The sequence below is a fragment of the Miniopterus natalensis genome, chromosome 7 (genome assembly GCF_054644295.1).
Source record: "Miniopterus natalensis isolate mMinNat1 chromosome 7, mMinNat1.hap1, whole genome shotgun sequence".
NCBI lineage: Eukaryota > Metazoa > Chordata > Mammalia > Chiroptera > Miniopteridae > Miniopterus > Miniopterus natalensis.
Genome location: NC_142087.1, coordinates 62409316 through 62430065, shown reverse-complemented (window position 1 = coordinate 62430065; position 20750 = coordinate 62409316). Strand labels below are relative to the sequence as shown.

Genomic DNA, 20750 nt, shown 5'->3' with positions numbered 1-20750 from the left:
GATATAATAGAGATAAAAAAATTAACAATAGATAAAATGATAAAAAATTATTTTCCTATTCTCCAATTCTTCAGAACTCTACTAGGATTATTCGGTTGTAATGAACAAGAGCGATAATAAAGTTAAGCCACCAGAATCAGTGGTGTAGGGTAAGCAAGGACTCCAGCACCAGGGAGGAGAGGGCCCAGCCTCTTCTGAGTTTTGCCACGTGGCTCTGCAGTTGCCCTGGATGCTCTAGGAGGGTGGAGAAACGCCTGACGCCGGTCCAACTACATTTCCCAGAGGCCCGCGCGCCGCACACCACGTGATTGCCGGCTGGCGCGCGCCCGGCCGTTCGGTTCCCAGCTGCGTTCTCTGCCGCTTCCCTCTTCTCTGCCAGCCGCCGGGCCTCCGAGTTGACGAGGCCCGGGCGGGAGCCGAGCCGAGCCGGAGCCTAACCGGAGCCGGAACCGGAACCGGAGCCGGAGCCGGAACCGGAGTCGCAGAGGCGCGGGAACATGGAGGCCTGAGCCTCTGCCTCTGCCACCCTCTCGTCGGTGAGCAAGCGGCTCTCCCTGCCGGCTTAGACAGGTGGGCTGGGAGATCCGCTGGGCCCCCAGCTCCTAGTCAGGGGGGATTAGGGGACGCGGGGCAGCGTGGGGAGCTGAAGGGCAGTGCAGCCACGGAGGCGGAGAAGGGTCCCTTGCTGCCTTCGGGGGACCGGGCCACCCTGGAGAGGCTGTGCCTGCGCCGCGGGGGCTGCCCCCGTTCCCCTCCCCTCCGGGATACTGTGGCCCTTCGGGCGGAGCGGTGAGGGGGTGTGTTAATCAAGGGGGCGAGAGGGCTCTCTGCCCGAGTCCGGTGTTTGGAGCTGGGGGAAACGGAAGAGCAAGTCGATCATTTGGGAGATAGGGCGCTGTTGGTCTGACAAATGGGTGTGTGAGGGGCAGGGCTGGCAGTAGCGGTTTTTTTCCTCTTTTTTGACAAGTACATTTTTATTGAGATGTAATTAACATACCGTAAAATTCACTTAAAAAAAAGTACACTTGAAATACAACTCTGGTTTTTAGCATATTCACATGGTTGTGCAACAAATTCCACATTTTTTATCCCCCCCCCAAAAGAAACCCACACCCAGTAGCAGTCACTCTCCCCCCCTTCCCGGCCTCTGACACCTAGAAATTGTGTTTTAAGTGAAGGGAGAAAGGAGAGTGGGAAGTTAGCTCAAGTGTTTGTGAACTGGGGGCAGTAGTGGGGGTTGAGGGCAGTGGGGTGATGAAGCTGATAGGATGAAAATACTGGAAATGGGTAGAAAAGTGTTGGGATGAATGTAATAGGGCCAGCAAAGGAGTACACCCGGTAGACTGACCAGCGGGGCAGTTGGAGTGGGATCCTTGAAAGGGGAGAAGGGAGGTTGGAGGGAGAGGTATGTAGAGAGAAGGCGCTGTACTGAAAGATGAAAACATGGGGGGTGGGGGCCGTGGAGAGCACGGTAACCTTGCAGAGGAACTATAAGTTTGGGCTGATGTGTTGAGGGCTTAAGAGAGGAACTGGAGGTGGACGGGAAGAGAATCTATAGAAAGAGGTGAATGGTTGCTGCCAAGCTTAAAGTTTATAATTGTATAGATTTCCAGGATGGTTATTCTGCTTTGTAGTTTTTATCTTGTGTAATCCTCTCAGCAACTCAGAGATAGACTGGGCAAGTATAAATAATGTCCATTCTGCAGATGAAGAACCGGTCTTTTAGGGGTTAGGTGACTTGCTGAAACTCATAAGGTTAGTAAATAGGGCAGAATGAGGTAGGGATTAAAGAATAATTGGTGAATAGTTGCAGGTTGATTAAGTGGCAGAGAACTGAGGTGGGGCAATGTTACAGGAAGAAGATTCAACTATTAAATATATTAAGTCTATATTATTGTGATAGGTCAAAGACTTTGTTCTTGTACCCTTTAAATATAGAAAAGTTCGTTTCAAACAGTGGAATAATATACCCCCACGTACTGTTCCTCACCTCCAACAATTAGTAACTCAGGCTAATGTAGTTTTATCTATACCCCTATCCATTTGCATCCCTACTTCCAATTATTTTAAAGCAGATCATAGGCATACCATTTCATTTGCAAATATTTGAGTGTACTGTATATCTGTAGAAGACCGGGTCACTCTCTTTTTAATAGACCCACAATACCATTATCACACCTAAAAATTTAATAGTAAGCTCTTAATATCAATATCTGGGACTTGTTTGTAAAAATGTGACATCCATTGTATACAAGGGGAATAAGCAGTGCAAACACTTTGATGTTTGACTCTGAAAAATATAATTATTTTCCTGATTTTTCCAGTTGATCCTGCTATCCTGTTTCCTTGGTTAATACGGTTCATCCTTCTACAAAAAGTTTGTCACTTTGGCTGGCTTTTTTATGGATGGAGTTTTGTGAGGGCAGAGAAAAATAAAAGTGAAATATACTGAGACATGCACAAATAACTATTATGTCTCATACTGCTCTAATATTTAGGCAATTTGATTATGCTTTCCTCTGGATAATTTTACATATTGTTAGAAGTTGTTTAATGTGTGTGTGTTTTCTATGACTACTGTAACAGTTACCACAAATTTAGTGGTTTAAAACAACACAGATTTATTATTTTAAAGTTCTGTATTTTAGAAGTCTGAAATGTGTCTATGTCAGCTAGGCTGTGTTCCTTTCTGGAGGTTTCTAGTGGAGTATCTGTTTCCTTGTCTCTTCAGCTTCTAGAAGCTGCCACATTCCTTGGCTTGTGCCCCCCTTTCTCCATCTTCAAAGCCAGCAACCTTGCATCTCTCTGACCATTCTTCTGAAGTCAATCCCTGACCACAGCTGGGAAAGTTTCTCCACTTTTAAGGACCTGAGTGACTAGATCAGGCCCACCTGGATAATTCAGGATAATTTCCCCCATTTCAAGGTCCTTAATTATAACTGCAAAGTCCCTTTACCATTTATAACAGAATCACAAGTTCCATGGATTAGGATGTGGATATCTTTGGGGGCTGTTATTCTGCCTACCACACTGTGTTTTGGGATATTTTGCTGAGACTTCGGAAAATAGGTGATTTCCTTTGCTGCTACAAATGCAATGTGTTATCTTTCACTTTGTGGGTGATGGGAGTGGTTAGTGCTATAGAGGAGTGCTCCATTTTCCTTTTTAGTGACTATAAACAAGCACATGGGAAATACCTGTGACATGTAGTGTAGGCTTTGGTAAAGTGAGACTTTTAAAAGTGATTAAGTTTAAAAGCAATGTAACAGCATGTATAGTTTTTCTGTGTTTTGTTTTGGTCTCTTTTTAATATTCATGTTTTTTAAGCATTTTATACTTATAATCAGAATGTGTATAATACTCAACTGTTGAGTGACTAGATCAACTGCTGCTTGAAGTCACAGGACGCTCTGGGCAGTGATGGTTCTTATGCCCAGAGTAAGAAGGCAGGGCATTCTGTCCCATTGGGTGATAGAGGCATCCTCAATTCAACAGGAAGACTCTTAAAGTGAGAGGAAGATGAGCTACTGTGAGACTTGGGCTTGAAGCTTCTCCTAGAGTTTTCCTTCTGTGACTCAGCTGGGCATGGTTGAGCGCTATAGGCCTGAAAAGCACAGGGGCAAGATGGCTGTTACTGCTCTTCCCTTCCCAGGTCCAGGAGAAGACTGAATGTTGGAGGTGGAAAGGACTTCAGGAAGTCCTCTAGTTTGGTATTCTGCTTCCTGAGGGGTTTCCACTTTCCACCTTAGCCCTCGAGGTCTTGACTGTCTCGGGGTGTAAAGGTCCTGGCCCTCTGATGGTGATGTGTTTTAGTACCGCTTATCAGTAAGTGTAATAGGAATTGCCAAACTTAAAAGGCAGGACCAGATATTTATTTTCTCTAGTAGAGTTCTTCGCTGAGCTTAAGTTATCCTCATGTTACTTATTTTTAGACAAAATAACCTAAACTGGTAGGGTTGAGAACAATTTTACAGATAGGTTGTATTTACTAAAAGGTTTTTGTTTTCTTTTTCATTCCTTTTAGGAGTTTGGTTAGTACTTTTTTTTTTTTTTTTAAAATCCTCACCCAAGGAGTGAGGATATTTTTTCCCATTGATTCTAGAGAGTGAAAGGGAGGGGGGAGGAGGGAAGGGCTGGAGAAAGAGGGAGAGAGAAACATCGATGTGAGAGAGACACATCGATTGGTTGCCTCCTACACTTGTCCCCACAAGAGCCAGGGATCTAATCTATAACCCAGGTATGTGCCCTTGACCAGGAATCGGTGCATAGACAGAAGCTCTAACCACTGATCCATTGTGGCCAGGGCTGGTTAGTATTTTTGATGTCTTTACTTTTTATCACATTCTTTAGAAATGCAGACACCCAGGTAGTTTGGGGGGGGTGTGTGGGCAAAATGGATGAAGGTGGTCAAAGGGTACAAACTTCCAGTTATAAGGTAAATAAGTCCTCAGGATGTGATGTACAGCATGGTGACGATAGTTAATAATACTGTATTGCATATTTGAAAGTTGCTAAGAGAGTAGATCTTAAGAATTCCCATCACAAGAAAAAAATGTAACTGTGTGGTAGCAGATGTTAACTAGACTTATTACATTTCACAATGTATACATATATTGAATCATTATGTTGTACACCTGAAACTAATGTTATATGTCAATTATATATATATATATATATATATATATATATATATATATATATATATATTTTAAAGATATCTTTATTGATTTCAAAGGGAGGAAAGGAGGGGGGGGAGAGAGAGAAACATCAATGATGAGAGAGTCATTGATCGGCTGCCTAGCTCACAACCTGGGCATGTGCCCTGGCCGGGAATCGAACCCTGATCGCCTGGATCCTAGGTCGATGCTCAACCGCTGAGCCACGCCCGGCCGGGCTGTCAGTTATATTTCATTTAAAAAATGTAGATGTCAAAAGTGGCTATAAGTCTCCAATAAGAACATTGGGAGGATTTTAACAAAATCTTTTGTGTGGTATATGACTGATAAATTTCTTTTTTAGGTTGAGTCAGTCACTGAATCTTGACAATTCTTCCTTCAGAATATCTCTTGCAACCCTCCACCTTTCTCTTAGAATACTTTCAAAGCCTTCTGTATCAGTTAGGATTAGGTTTGCCTGTGAGTAACAGAGACCTGAAAAACAATAGCTTAGATATGTTTGTTTCTCATGTGAAAGAAGACCAGAAGTAGACAATTCAAGGCTGGTATGGTGGCTCTACTGTCATTAGGAACCCAGCCTCTTTCCAGTTTCTTACTCTGTCATCCCTAGAGTATTGCCCTTGGTTTCTGGGTCCAGGATGGCTGCTGGCATTCTCGCTAGTATCCAAGCAGCAGGATGGAGGAAGGGACAGAGAAGTGGCTATATGTACTTTTTTTTTTTTGAAATCCTAACCTGAGGATCTTTATTTCCATTGCTTTTTCAGAGTGACTGGAAGGGGGAAAAAGAGAGAGAGAGAAACATGGATTGGTTGCCTCACTCACGTGGCCCAGCCGGGCCAGGGATGGAGCCTGCAACTGAGGTACATGCTCTTGGCTGGAATTGAACGCAGACCCTTCAGTCTTGGGCCGATGCTCTAACCACAGAGGCAAACCGGCTAGGGCTGTATGTACATTCTTAAGGAAGTTTTGTGTATTTAGTATTAACCAGTACTTAGTCATACGACCTTACTGGCTGCACGAGAGGTTGAGTAATGTATCTTAGCCGGACAGGAATGTGCTCAGCCAAAAATAGGAGTTACTATAAGGGAGGGAGGACTGGACATTGAGGCAGGCAATTGGCGTTTCTACCATACTTCATATTAGTGTCTCTGTGAACTCCGGACTAACCTACACACTTCCCAAATTTCTAGGTTTGAATCCTAGTTGTGTTACTTATGTGCTTTGGTGTGTTACTCAACCTTTTTGAGCTTTCGTTTTCTCATCTGTAAAATAGAGCTAATATTTACTTTATATGCTTGTTAGAATGAAATGAAAATATTTCTTATGTATCTGGCAACATATACACTCTAAATACTAGTTGTTTTTCCTTCTCCTTAGGTTTCTGGACTTGGATATCTGAATAGGTAGTGCAAAAACGAGAAAGTGGAGATGGATTAGGGGAGGGTATAAAGTTCAGTATTGGGCATATTGACACCCAGAGAATGATGTATGGCAGGCAGTCAGGTAAATGGTATGTCACCCACAAGACAGTTCTGGGCTGTCTTCGGTGTATAGCGGAAGTGTTTGCTGATCTAGAAGACTTAGGAATATATGCAATTTTACAGTTACAGTGCATCAAGTGGAAAACATGCCCTTTAGTAAGTATCCCCATAAAGCACGAAGCAGTGGCTTGCTTTCTGGCCTTGTTTGCTTCCACTTTGATTCCCTCCTGCTCCAGCCATGTTGAACTTCTTTCAATTCCTTGAATGGGCCCTGCTTGTTTCTGTCTTAACCCTAGGCCTTCATACGTGCTATTCTCTTCACTTTGAAAATTTTCTGAACTCCACATGCAACCAAGCCAATCCTTCTTACCCTTCAGGTCGTAGCTTTTTTTTTTTTTTAAAGTATGTTTTTGTTGATTTTAGGGAGAGGGGGAGAGAGAGAGAGAAACAGTGATGAGAAACATGGATCACCTGCTTCCTGCACACCCCCTACTGGGGATAGAGCTTGCAGTCCAGGCATGTGCCCTGACCAGGAATTGAATTGGTGACCTCTCAGTGCATGTGATGATGCTCAACCAACTGAGCCACACCAGCTAGGGCAGGTCTTAGCTTTTATGGCATGACTTCTGGGAAGCTTTCACTGACTCTTGAATGGTTGCCATATTATCATTTCATGTTGATTTATCTGTTTCTCTTCCTTGACTATAAATAAATTCCATTCCTCACAGTTTTAATCTTGGCACTTAGCATTGTGCTGGCCACATGGCGGGCACTCAGGAAGTTATCAACAGACTCCTTGTACCTACATAATATGATGTATCTTCAGTATTGCTAGTTTGTTTTGCAGCCCTGCACTGTTCTTTTAATATTTGCACATTCAGTTGTTTATATGAACCAAAGATTGTGAAAAAATAGTAAAGCACATTCTCCCCAATTTATTTAAAAGTTAATTTTTCTGCTTAATGTAATACTTGCATATTGAGGTAATACTAGAAGGCATATTATAAAAAACTAACAGTACCCATCCTTCTTCGTCTGGTCCTCAGAGGCAACTGCTTTTAACTGTGTTTATAATTGTCTAAATGCCAATTTTGCAGTTTATGAATTTTAGATAAAACCTATTGACTCCTTGTTATGGTAGGTTCGGTGCTCTTCCTTCTCCTCCCCCCACTTCCAGGCTTTTCAGTACAGATATGTAAAAATTCTTGGTTAAGTTAGTGATCAGTGTTTATGTTATTATGACTACATAAATATTGCTCACTGCTGAGCTGGGTAGTTTACCTTGTTCCCCTGCCTCCCTCCCCATTTTCATATTTTTCCATCAACGTGTTACTAATTTTTACCAAATACTTTCAAAGACCTGGGGGGATTGGGGTCCAGGAAACTGATGCAGGGTTTTACTCTGGCTTCATGTCTTTGTTAGCTTGCACTTAAGGTAAATCTCAGACCCTTCACAGTTTCTGACTTGACAGTGTAATATCCCTGTGTTTTGTCTGTGCTTTCTTTTTGGAACGCCTGTTATTGTTAAGACCTTCTAAATAGGTCTTCTGATTTTCTGTTCTCCTGTTTTCCATCTATTTGTCTTCTTTTTTTTAATCCTCATCCAAAAATATTTTTTCCATTGCCTTTTAGAGAGAGGGCAAGGGGGGGGAGAGAGAGAGAGAGGGAGAAACATCGATGTGAGACACATCAATTGGTTGCCTCCTTCACTCACCCTGACCAGGGCTGGGGATCAAGCCTGCAACCAAGGTACATGCCCTTGACCAGAATCAAATCTGAGACCCTTCAGTCTGTGGGCTGACACTCTAACCACTGAGCCAAACCAGCTAGGGCTTCTTTCTTTTTTTTCTTTTTTTTCATTATTATTTTTTATTGTGGGAGTTTCTTTGGCCTCCTTTCTATTGATTATCCTATTTCTAATTTCAAGTGTCATTTCTTTTCTTCTTTTTTTAATCCTCAGCTGAGGATATTTTTTCTGTTGCTTTTCAGAGAGAGTGGAAAAAGGGAGAGAGAGAGAAACATCAATATGAGAGAGACATCAATTGGTTGCCTCCCTCACGTACCCTGACTAGGGCTGGGAATCGAGCCTGCAATCCAGGTATGTGCCCTTGGCTGGAATTGAACCTGGGACCCTTCAGTCCGAGGGCCAATGCTCTAACCACTGAGCAAAACTGGCTAAGGCTCAAGTTTCATTTCTTGTTCTTCGATTATTTCTTTTCTTATGACATCTTGTTTTTGGTTCATGGAAGCAATGGTATAGTGGTTAAGAGCATAGTTTCTTTTCCCAGCCTCTCTAGGTCTGAAACCTGGAGTGTCACTCTCTATCTAGCTCTATAATCTTGGGCAAGTTACTTAACCTTTCTTTGCCTCAGTTTATTCTAGGTTAAGAGTAGGCTGACATTTTGTGTTAAGGGCCAACTTGTAAATATTTTAGGCTTTGTGGGCCAAGTGCTAAAATGAAGGTTTTTATGTTGGCACTTACATAACAAGAGAGAGAAAATATTCACAAGTTTTTTGTTGATGAAATTCAAAATACAATACTAAATTGGCTCAATGGTTGAGCCAATTTTTTTTTTTTTTTTTGTAGTAAAGGTTTGCTGATGAGAAGAATTAAATCTCTTTTTGAGAGGGTGACATTTTACTTACTTGGAACTTAAAGTTAGTGTTTTCTATCAAGATTGATTACAAATGTTAATACTTAATGCTGATTAATAATATTATGTATTTCATCTTTGAAAATATCTTCTTACACAGATAGGTACTGTCAAATACTGATATTAATCCATGAGCATATGATTTTAGTAGAGCATATTTATTGCTTGGAAGGCATCTATAGAATTCTGTTAGATTCTTTTCCTTTTTTTTTTAATATGCCTTTATTGATTTCAGAGAGAGGAAGTGAGAGGGAGAGAGAGTTGAAAGATAAATGATGAGAGAGGAGTCATTGATTGGCTGCCTCCTGCACGCCCCCCACTGGGGATCAAGCCCGCAACCCGGGCATGTGCCCTGACCGGGAATCGAACCCCGAGCTCCTGCATCCTAGGTCGATGCCCAACCCATAAGCCATGCCTGGCTGGGCAGATTCTTTTTTTTTAAATTTTTATTTTTTATTATAATTTTTTAATTTATCTTTATTGCTAAGAGTATTACAGTTGTCCCATTTCTCCCCCCCAATTGACCTCCTCCACTTCGCTCCCACCCTCTCCCCAGGCCTTCACCCCATTATTGACTGTGTCCGTGGGTTATGCATATATGCATATAACTTCTTTGGTTAATCTCTTCCCACCCTTCACCCCCCTTCCCTCTTTCCTCTGAGATATGATCATCTGTTGCATGCGTCAGTGTCTCTGGATCTATTTAGTTCATCGGATTCTTTTGTTCATTAGCTTCTTCTTAAAGAAGACCCTTCAACTTTTCCTGTAGTGCTGGCCTGGTGGTGATGAACTCCTTTAGCTTTTTCTTATCTGTGAAGCTTTTTATCTGACCTTCAATTCTAAATGATAGCTCTGCTGGGTAGAGCAATCTTGGTTGTAGTTCCATGTTTTTCATCACTTTGAATATTTCTTGCCACTCCCTTCTGGCCTGCAAGGTTTCTGTTGAGAAATCAGCTGACAGTCATATGGGTGTTCCCTTGTAGGTAACTAGCTGCTTTTCTCTTGCTGCTTTTAAGATTCTCTCTTTGTCTTTAACCTCTGGCATTTTAATTATGATGTGTCTTGCTGTGGATCTCTTTGGGTTCCTCTTGTATGGGACCCTCTGTGCTCCCTGGACTTGTAAGTCTGTTTCTTTCCCCAGGTAGGGGAAGTTTTCTTGTCATTATTTTTTCAAATAGGTTTTTAATTTCTTGGTCTCTTTCTTCCCCTTCTGGCACCCCAATAATACGAATGTTGGGCCTCTTGAAATTGTCCCATAGGCTCTTTATACTATCTTCATATTTCTGGATTCTTTTTTCTTTTTGCTCTTCTGGTTGGGTGCTTTTGTTTCCTCATGTTCCAAATTGCTGATTTGATTCTCAGCATCCTCTACTGTTGATCCCCTGTAAATTATTCTTCATTTCAGTTCGTGTAGCCTTCATTTCAAATTGGTGCTTTATGATGTTATCGATTTTCTCAGTTATTTCCCTAACAGTCTGCTTAAACATCCTTATAAACAGAATTCTGAACTCTGTATCTGTTAGCTTGCTTGGATCTATTTCATATAATTCCTCTACTAGAGATTTCTTCTGTTCTTTGCTTTGTGACATGTTTCTTTGCCTCCACATTTTGGCTGTTTCCAGGTATTTGTTTCTATGTATTAGGTAGAGCTGCTATGTCTTCTGGAATTGGTAGAGTGGCTTTGTGTAGTAGGTGTCCTGTAGGGTCCAGTGGCTCAGCCTCCCCAGTCACCTGAGCTGGGCCTTCTGGGTGCTCCCCTGTGTGGGCTGTGTGCACTGTCCTATTATAGTTGAACCTTGGTTGCTGTTGGCGTCCCTGGGAGGAATTGACCCCCCAGGCTAATCGGCTGTGAGGACCAGCTGCAGCTACAGCTAAAGAGCTCCTGTGCTCGAGACACCCCTGTGGAGCAGGATTTATTTTAATGGGGCTTTGGTGTTCATCAAGTGCGCCCCTTGAGTGTGTCACTCGTGGATGTGGTAGGGTTGTAATCCAGCATGGTCGAGTCTGAGCACCAGGTGCACTGTCTGTGGGGCCTCCCGGGAGGTGAAAGTCAGCCTATGCCAGTGCCTTGCCCGGGGCCAGCCAGTATGAGCTACTCATCAAACTGTAGTTGGCTGCTACTTGTGCTGGCCTTGGAGGTGTCCAGGAGAGGCCAAGCTATGAACCAATGCAGGCTGCTGCTAGTGCCAGGCCTGGGGCCACTTGTCAAGACGCATGGGGCACCATGCTGCTTGTTTGAGAGATTTGAGGAAAGTCCTAAGCATGAGGCTAGAGAGGCCACTTGCATAGAAAAGCCCCTGGAAATGGCCTGGGTGAGCTGCAGGTGGGGAGGGTCAGGGCCAAAGGTGGGAGTCAGGTGCTGGCGATTCAAATATGGCACCTGCCTGCTGGCTGTGTGCGGGGAGGACTCGCCTACGGAGCAACGGCCTTCGCCAACTCGTCTGCCTGGGAGAAAGCTGCCCCTCCACCTCTCGTCCCAACTTCAGGCAGGTTAGTTCCTCCCCAAATGTCCCAGGTTCCTTTTAAGCTGCTGCCCAGTGCTTGGGCTCAGAGGGAGCCTGTCTGAGTGAGTCTGTGCGCGGGCCCTTTAAGAGGTGCTGCCTGGGACTCCCGCAGCCTCTGCGACCCTCAGCCACAGTCCCTGCTTGTTTCACAGCCCGAAGTTGTCTCTTCCCGGCCCTGGAGCCCTGGGCTGGGGGCCTGTTATGGGGCTGGGACCCCTCCCTCCTCCAGGAAACCTCGGCTGCTGAGATGTCCCTCCTGAGTTTAAAGCGCGGCACCTGGTGTGGGCCTGCCACGTGTCTCCTGGATTCAGCCCCAATCCGCCTGCGTCTTCGCCCCTCCTACCAGTCTCGACGCTGCTTTAGTTCCCTGGTTGTAGGGCTTCTGTTCAGCGGGATTTCAGGAGGCTCTGAGTGATGGTGATTCTTTGTTTTAGTTGTAATTTTGATGTGGTTGCGGGAGGCGGCTACCTACACCACCATCTTGTTTCTCTGTCCAGATTGTTTTCTTTATATTTACCTTTTAACAAATCATTCCATTGCAGAATAATCACTTCCAAATAAGGGTTAGGTAGAAGCTCCTCATTGCACAGCTAAATGACTTTTGAAATGTGGAAAGTACTTTTGTACTTGCTTTGAGGTCTAAATAATGCTGCTGGAACTGTAGTTTGATTTTGCAAAATGTATTTACTGTATACTTGTGTGGAACTGGAGATCTTGCATCTTAGTTTAATTTTTGACAGCATAGGAAGTGTATTAAAGCAGCTTAATGTTCTTTGTGATTCAAACAATGTCAGTTTTCCTCGAGATGACAACAAAAACCTCAGTATAGGTTTTGCATGTTAAGTGCTGTTGGCTTTCTATTTTAGGTTGACTTCACTGAGAAATGTAAAATCTGCAGCAAAAGGTATTTCCCAAAGTGTTCAATAATGTGATTGAGGGGGATTCTTCTTGTTCAGAACAATTTCACTCTCAGCTCTGAGCTCAAAAAAACTTCAATAAAACTGTACTACTGCTAAGCCATTATATTGAATAGTCAGACATATCAGGATATTCAGCTTCTGTTTCTGAGAAAAATTTCATGGAATTGATGATGGTTAAGTTCTGAGAGCAAATGAAGTTAACCATTGTAACTGGTTCAGTAACACAATAGACTCAAATATTTTATGCAAAGCACCTGCTGATTGATAATAATTACAAAGAACAATAAATAGGCTTTAAACGCCTTGCATTTTTATGAGGTTTGTAAATTTGTCCAGCTAAGATTTTTTTCTGCTCCACATATATTCTTACCGTTATCAATTATTATATATCTTAGTAGCTTTTACTTCAGATTGTACTGAAATAGTATTTCCTCAACTTTTTTGGGAAATAATTGATTGGCTGTAGTTGTTCCATACAGACTGTTCTTGAGCAACTGTTTTCACTGACAGACAAGACTTAAAGATGTTTATTTTCTCTGGACACATTTCTTTGACCGTTGTAATCAAACACAATTTAACTTAACTCATGGCAAATGACTTCCTTTGAATAGTTAACAAAGGAACCATTTGGAAACTTACTTTGGTTGCAGCCTTGTCTTCATTTTTCATTTTGGGAAGACATTGCTGTGATGAAATGCCTGTTTTAAGTTTTCTAATTTTCCTGATTGTTACTGTCATGAATTGGCAGTGAGTGCAGTGAGGTAGGGCATGTCAGGCTCTTGTAATGAGTGCTTAGTTGGTAATGCCTTTCTATATGGTATACTTCTGGCACAGCTACAATGCTATTACATAATAAACATAGTGCTTTGACATCTAATTAGATTAAAAAATAATCTGCACTTTGCTGTGACTTAAAAGTGTGTCATCAAAGTTTACCTTTTTATTTTTTGTTTTGACATAATAAATCTTTACCAGTAATAAAAAAAAAAGTTGTGGTATGGCAATACACATGGCACTTGCACTTGAAATCCTGTCATTGTCACGTGCCATTGAGAATTGTAGTGCACTGAGTAGCAGTATAAATGGATGAGAGCACCATGTGTGGTTCCTGTTTCACTAGCCTGCTCTGCTGTTGTATCACAAAAGCAGTTATAGACAATATGTAAGCAAATGAGTGTGGCTGTGTTCTAATAAAACTTTATGGATACTTAAATTTTAATTTCATATAATTTCCACAAATCACAAAATAGTCTTTATTTTTTTTATCAACCATTTAAGAATGTAAAAAATGATTCCTCAGGCAGCAGACTGGATTTGGCCTTTGGACCATAATTTGCTACCCATGATTTAGGCAGTGAGAATAATATAAGTACTACCTCATAGGTTGTAGTAAGGATTAAATGAGTCAATATGTGTAAAGCAGAATAGTGCCTGAGGACATACTAGGTGCTACATAAATGTTTACACTTATTATTTTTATTATCTCCCAAGGATATTAATTTTAGTTTTTAAATTTTTTCTTCTCTCAGAATCATTTTTCTAATTCCTTTCTCTGGTTTCTTTACTTCATGTTGGAGGGTTTCCAAACAATTCCTATTTTTGGTTATCCATTCTTTTTTTTCTTTTTTAATTTTTTAATTTTATTTTTGTTTAAAATATTATAGATGTCCATTTTTCTATGGTTATCCATTCTTATTTAAGATTGAGACTCCCAAAATCGATTGGAAGATCTCTGTGTGAGTGGATTTTGTTGGGTGGTGGGCATTGCTGTAGGTTGCTATCCAGCTTTCTAAATGGGAGAAATCCCAAATATCTGTGTCTTTTCCCTGGATTCCCCTTTAGTGTCACTTGAGAAGAACCCTCCAAAGTCCTGCCTCGGGGGCTAGGAAATTCACTTCGTAACTGTGGGGCAAACACACTTTAACTGCATTCTCCTTTCATCTTCCACCTTGTTCCTCTTCCCAGCCTTGGCTTCGGAGTCTCTCCACTCCTCTTTCTCCAGAGAGCACAGGCATGGTCTCCTACTGAGGGCAGGGGTGGGGAGACCCCCAGATGTTAGTCCTGCACTGTGCCCCTGCCTTCCATGATTCTTTTCTGCAGCTCTTTTGTCTCCTAGGGTCTCATGGAGTAGATTGGCTTGCTTCTTGTTAGTGTCCTCTTTGGCAGGTGGTTACGTTGGAGTGTCCTCAGCTCTGTGGTTCAGTTACTACAGCTTTGTCACGGTTCTATCTTTCACACCTCTGATTTTATATTTGTGGGCTTTTTATTTTCATTACTCTCATTTCCCTGGAGTGGAATACCCAGCTGTACTTAATATAGCACTTGGAATATAGTAACCTTTAAGAGAATGTTCCATTGGATTCGTGGCACCTGTGGTGTTTAACATATCCTTTGGCAAGTGACCGTTGCCCACTATTTCTCTGGTCTCCTGTTTCAACTATGAGGTTTTACAAATGCTGTGTGTGTATGTGTTTTATCAGGAAGAAGGTGATTTGGGAATATAGCTTATGATTTATGGATTCTCAACCTAAGTTGGGACAGAGTGCACTAGGGTGTCATTTGCACATTTTGAGGGTGTTAGGACAGAATTTGGCTATCATGGATTTTCAGGTCTGCTAATGTTTACTTTCCATTTAAGGCACATTAAATTAGGAGACAGTGAATCAGTACACATAAAAGAGGAGATTTAATTTTATGTATGTATCAAATATTTCACAAAATACAAAATATTGAGCATATTATTTCTTGTTCAAAATATTGTTTTCATCCATGATGATTAAAATGACTCGGGAAAACAACTGATCTGAAGAGTTAAATAGCAGTATAAAAGTCAGATGGCAAAATGAAGCATTATTAGAAGGGTAAATTCAAATGAGCAGTGAAGGTTATGAGTGCTCTAGGATTACAGAGAGAAAAGAGAGATCACTCTATGCTTAGTGACTGGGTGCTGTGGGACAAATGTGGTAGTGGAAGGCAGGTGTGAATGGCAGGAGGAGAGGTGTGGATGAGCATACTAGATATGAGATCGCTTGCCTCTACTTTGTTATGGTACTTACTTGCAAATAGGGTTCACAGACTACTGGTATGAAAATCACTGTGAATGCTTTTTAGAAAATCCAGGTAGCTGGGCCCTACTCTGACATTCTGAAGTTTTTGAGGCCCAGGCCTTTGCATTTTAGCCACACGCTCCTTAGGTGTTCTTCAAGTACATTTAAGTTTGAGAACCACTGGTTTGGAGGGTAGTTGGAAAATGGCCCTTCAGACTGTGGAGGATCTTGAGTGTCAATATTGTTTTTCAGGTAATGAGGAATCATTGAATGTTTTTGAGCTGGTGAGTGAAAAGTGGTAACTTTACTAATATTAAAAATAAATTCTATTTGACCTTTTATTTGGCTAAGCATATGCTGTGCTCAGTTCGTTTTGTTTTAATTCTCACCTAAGGACATACTTAGAGGAAGGGAGCGGGGGTGAGGGGAGAGATAGAAAGAGAGAGAAACATTGATGAGAGAGAGAAACATTGATTGGTTGCCTTCCATACTTGCCCTTACTGGGGACTGGATCTGCAACCCAGGTATGTGCCCTGACCGGTAATTGAACCTGTGCCCTTTTGGTGCACAGGCTGACGCTCAACCAACTGAGCCACGTCGGCCGCTAGGTTCTTTACTGAGTGCTTTGTATGAATCATCTTGCTTCATCCTAGGATATCTGATGAATTATAAGTACTGTTTTTCCAATTATGCAGTAGGGTTTTATAAGTTGTAAAGTGGAGATTCAGACTTATTTTTATACAGACTTAGCAGGATCTAGCTCACACTAGAACTGTTCTTCATGGCAGTGCTGGGCTGAATTTCCTTTTTTTTTTTTTTAAAGGATTCATGCAGTAGTGGAGTATACAGAGTGAATCAAAGTGGAAAGATTGGAAGCAGAGACACCCAGATACTGTTGCACTAAATCATGTGAGATTATAGAAGCCTGGTCTAGCATGGAGGCAGTGGGAATATAAAGGAAGAGATGGATTTAAAAGACAGTATGTCGCCCTGGCTGGTGTTGTTCAGTGGTTAGAGCATAAGCCCACACACAGAATGGTTGTGGGTTCGATTCCTGGTCAAAGGCATGTACCTGGTTTCGGGTTCACTCCTGGCCCCTGATAGGGGGTGTGAGGGAGGCAACCAGTCCATGTGTCTCTCTCACATTGATGTTTCTCTCTCTCCCCTCTCCCTCCCTCCCTCCTTCCCTCCCTCTCTCCCTTCCACTCTCTCTGAAAAAGCAATGGAAAAAATATCCTCAGGTGAGAATTAACGGGGGAAAAAAAAGAAAGAAAGACTGTATGTAGCATTGTGGGTATTGTAGAAGAACCAAAGGACTTGTTGATGTCATTGGAGAGTCACCCTAGTAGAGTGACTGGAATTAGATTACTTGGGTTCAAATCCTGGCTTTGCCACTTACTATCTCTGGGACCTTGGGGAAGTAACTTAACCCTTCTGTGCCTTAGTTTCCTCATCTGTAAAATGTGAAAATTGTGACCACTCCTTAGAGTTGTTCATGGGACAAAATGAATCAGTAATTGTAAAGCACTTAGCCTAGTTTCTGACATATAGATCACATAAGTAAACTGGCTGAGTAAAAGTGCCATTGCACACACTGTTCCCTCTGTCTCAGAGGCTCTTATGTCTTTCCATAGCTTTTTGTGTATAAATAACTCCATTGTAATACATACCATATGTGTTAAACTGGCTTTGAATTCATTAATGGCAGGGACTTGATCTTACTCATTTTTACATTTTCAGTTTCCAGCATAACACCTAACATTTATAGTAAGTGTGTAGTAGGTGTTTATGGAATGAATGGTTGGTTATGTGAGTGAGACAGTTTGAGCCAAGAAGGTTGATAACATTGGTAGAAATAGTGACTTTTGGAGGGGTTGCTTATTTTGGGGGACAAATGTTAAAATCAATTTTAAAATTTATGATGATAGCAAGACATCAGATTGAAATGGCCATTAAGTAAAGATTTATGCTGGGTTTTGACTGAGAAGTGAGGACAAAATACTAGTTCTGGGGTCACTCACATATAGGTTAAAGCACAAACCCAAAGTACACTCAGATCCTTCCTGAAAGAGAGAAGGTGAAGAGAAAACCATTTATTTAACGACAACACTTTTTTTTCTCTCACTTTAAATTATTCAGGAATAATCTACCTCAGTAGATGAGTCATATATACTACAGAAAAATCACATTTCAAGGTAGTTTTTACATAATGGTAACTTTAGGGGACTAGAGGAAGTTGAGAGGGCACACTGGTTTGGGGAGGGCAGATGGAATCAATTTTGCACATGTTAAGATCAAGTTCTTGATAGGTTCTTTGAGGTTGCAGGTTGGATCCCTGGTTAGGACATATGCAAAAATCAGCCAGTGGGTTCCTAGAAAAGTGGAACAACAAATCAATGTTTCTTTCTCTCTCTTCCCCTCCCCCTCCTTCCCTCCCTTTCTTCCTCTTTCTGTCTAAAATCAATCAGTAAGTTTAAAAAAATAGGTTCTTTGAAAGGTTTACTTCTGAAAGCATGTTTTTCATTTTTAGTACAGACTTACGTGAGGTGCATTATTATCCACAAAACTACTGCTTATATATTACATATATAATTAAAAATATATTATCCTTGAGTTAAAAAAATCTTAAGTATTTTAAGGATCTAGGTAGAACTGGCATTCTGGTTAGAGGTTGAAACTAGGAGAGGTTTGAGAGTAATATAATGGAAGCTGCTAGTGAAACCAGGAGATAGACTCAGTTACTGACAAATAGAGAGAAAGAAGAACTGAGAGCCAAGGGAATCTTTTGAGGCACAGTGAGAAGGAAAAGCAATAGGACTCTTAGGAGGTGAGCTGATTGGAGAGTGGGTGGGAGTTCCATTTTATTCTAGTTTTCATTAGTAAGAGCCTTGGGAGTTCCAAATAAAGTGTGTGTGTGTGTGTGCGCGTGTGCGCGCGTGTCGTGCTTGGCATGATTCATTGCAGAAGAGATCCCATTGGGCCTGTTTTCTACTTTGTTTCCTGTGACGGTGGGGAGCAGGTGGAACTTTCTGACAGGAGTACTTCAGTGGATAGTCGTCTTCACTTGTTCCTCCTGGGCATTTATTTCAGCTGCCTTGGGCACTACCTTCACTCTGCTCAGCAGATGGTACCCTGTTGTTGTTGCCTAGGGGAGTGAGGTATACCCATTCTAAGATCTACAAGTATAGATTCTGATTTTTGTGTTTGTGTTAAGACAGATGTTAGCTCCATTTTTCTTCTTGTAACTTTGTATCTGATGTCTAATATATTTAAAAATAGAGAGAGGTGTGATTTCCTATAGTAAGTTTACAGTTTTTTACATTTAGGTCAAGGGTAGGAAAAGTTTGAGGATTATTTGAACAAGTTTGAAATTTCTTTTCATTCTTTATAGGTTGTCTTGTGGAAATGAAGGTTTAAGGATAAGTTGCCTACCAGATTAGAAGATGGGATCAAATAGCAGCAGAATCAATGATCTTCCTAAAAATGAATACTTAAAAAAGTTCTCAGGCACAGAATCTGTCTCTGAGAATGACCCGTTCTGGAATCAGCTTCTCTCCTTTTCTTTCCCGGCACCAACCAGCAGGTAAGATCACTTGGAGATTAAAATTTGTATAGAGGGCCACATATATTTGTATGGTATGCTCATTTTTAAAAAATAAATTTTTTAAATGTCTGTCCATCCATCTACCTATCTACTTATCTGTTTATCACACATGTATCAGAAGAAAATCCAAAAGGTATAAAAGTAGGAGATAAGTTTTTCTTTTCTCCCACTCAGCCACCTCCCTTCCCCAGAGATGATTCCTGGTAGCAGTTTCTTTTGAATCCGTCTAAAGATAGTACAAGGTTATTTAAGCATATATTCTCATATAGTTTTACCAACTTGTTTAAACACAAGTGGTAGCATACTACACATACCTTGCTTTTTTCTTTTTTGTTTGCTATCTCTGGCTTTTTCTTCCCCAGTTAAGTAAAATATATCTTGTACATATAAGTATACATGCAACTGCCTTTTTCTTTTAAATGTCTGCAGAATATTTATAGAATATATTTAATCAGTTTTCTCTTGGTGGACATTTAGATCGTTTCCAATCTTTTGTTATAACAAATAATGCCGCCTACATTATTTCCCGTGCATACAAATATATATCTAGTTTCAAAAGTAGAATTGCTGCATATGCAATTCTAGTTTCAAACTGCGTATGCAGTTGTAGTTTTGGTAGATATTGCCAAACTGCTCTATGGAAGTTGTATCAATTTATATTGCTGCCAGCGATGTATGAGAAGGTATGTTTTTCCACACCTTTGTCAATTTAATGCATTTTTAGACTCTTTGACCTTTGCCAACTTGATAGGTGAAAAGCAGCATTTCACTTTTAAACTGACTCCTGACCCAGAGGAAAGGGGTCTTGGGAATGAGAGAGGACTGGTCCACGTAGGGGAACACCATAAGGGAAACCCAGTGGAGAGAAAGAACATGGCAAGTGTGCGAAACTTAAGAGGAGTGGTGAGGGGGGAAGGTTTGGAAGATTTGAGGGTTCTGGTGAAAAATATTAAGGAGGTTTTTTTGGGGTTTTTTAAAATTATTGTTTCAAATATTACAGATGTCTCTTTTTCTCCCCAATGACCCGTTCCACCCCGTTCCTTCCCCCTCCCCAGTCCCTCTCCCCACTATTGTCCATGTCCTTGGGTTGTGTATATAAAAAAAATATTAAGGAGTTTTGACTTTGTCCTAGTATCAGTGGAAACCATTGAAAGATTTTCAGCAGAAAGGACATGATCAGGTTTTCATTTTATTCGATATTCTAATTGCATCATATTGTGGTAATCACTCTGTTCTTCAGCAGAAATGATTACTTCCTGACTAAACAGTTTTTTTTGTTTGTTTTTTTAAAATACATCTTTATTGATTTCAGAGAGAGGAAGGGAGAGGAAGAGAAAGAGATAGAAACATCAATGATGAGAGAGTCATTGATCGGCTGCCTCCTGCATGCCCCCGACTGGGGATCGAGCCCGGAATCTGGGCATGTGTCCTGACCCGGAATTAAACCAAGATCTCCTGGATCATAGGTCGATGCTTAACTGCTGAGCCTTGCTGGCTAGGCAGTTTTTTTTTTTGTTTTTTAAGATAATTCAGTTATAAAATCAGATATACATGTTCCAGCCATGTTCTAGATATGCAAGTAAGTGGATATTGTGTGGGATGGTCAGAATTTCAGGATTCTGGAAAGTATTTTGGAGAGGTTGGAGTATGCACAGAGCCCTGGAATATGCACAGAGCCCTGAAGGAGGTGGATGATTTAGAAGCGGAGCAAGCAAGAAGGAGAATGCTGAAACTTTTTTTTTTTTTTTTAATATATCTTTATTGATTTTGGAGAGAGGAAGGGAGAGGGAGAGAGAGAGGGAAACATCAATTATGAGAGAGTCATTGATCAGCTGCCTCCTGCACGCCTCCGACTGAGGATTGA

General features: G+C 41.3%; 1 protein-coding gene across 3 annotated transcripts in view; it reads left to right on the top strand.

The window, feature by feature from the left end:
- Positions 1-328: 328 nt before the first annotated feature.
- Positions 329-20750, top strand: part of DYM (dymeclin) — a 272348-nt gene continuing 251926 nt past the window's right edge. Inside the window, exons 1-2 of one of the 3 annotated variants that reach the window (XM_087819082.1) lie at positions 329-536; positions 18674-18865. In XM_087819082.1, coding sequence (XP_087675208.1) covers positions 18726-18865 — 140 coding nt within the window. In that variant the 5' untranslated portion in view covers positions 329-536; positions 18674-18725. Of the gene's footprint in view, positions 571-18673; positions 18866-20750 lie in introns of all 3 variants that reach the window. The other 2 variants (XM_016225068.2, XM_016225069.2) reach the window with 2 other exon arrangements.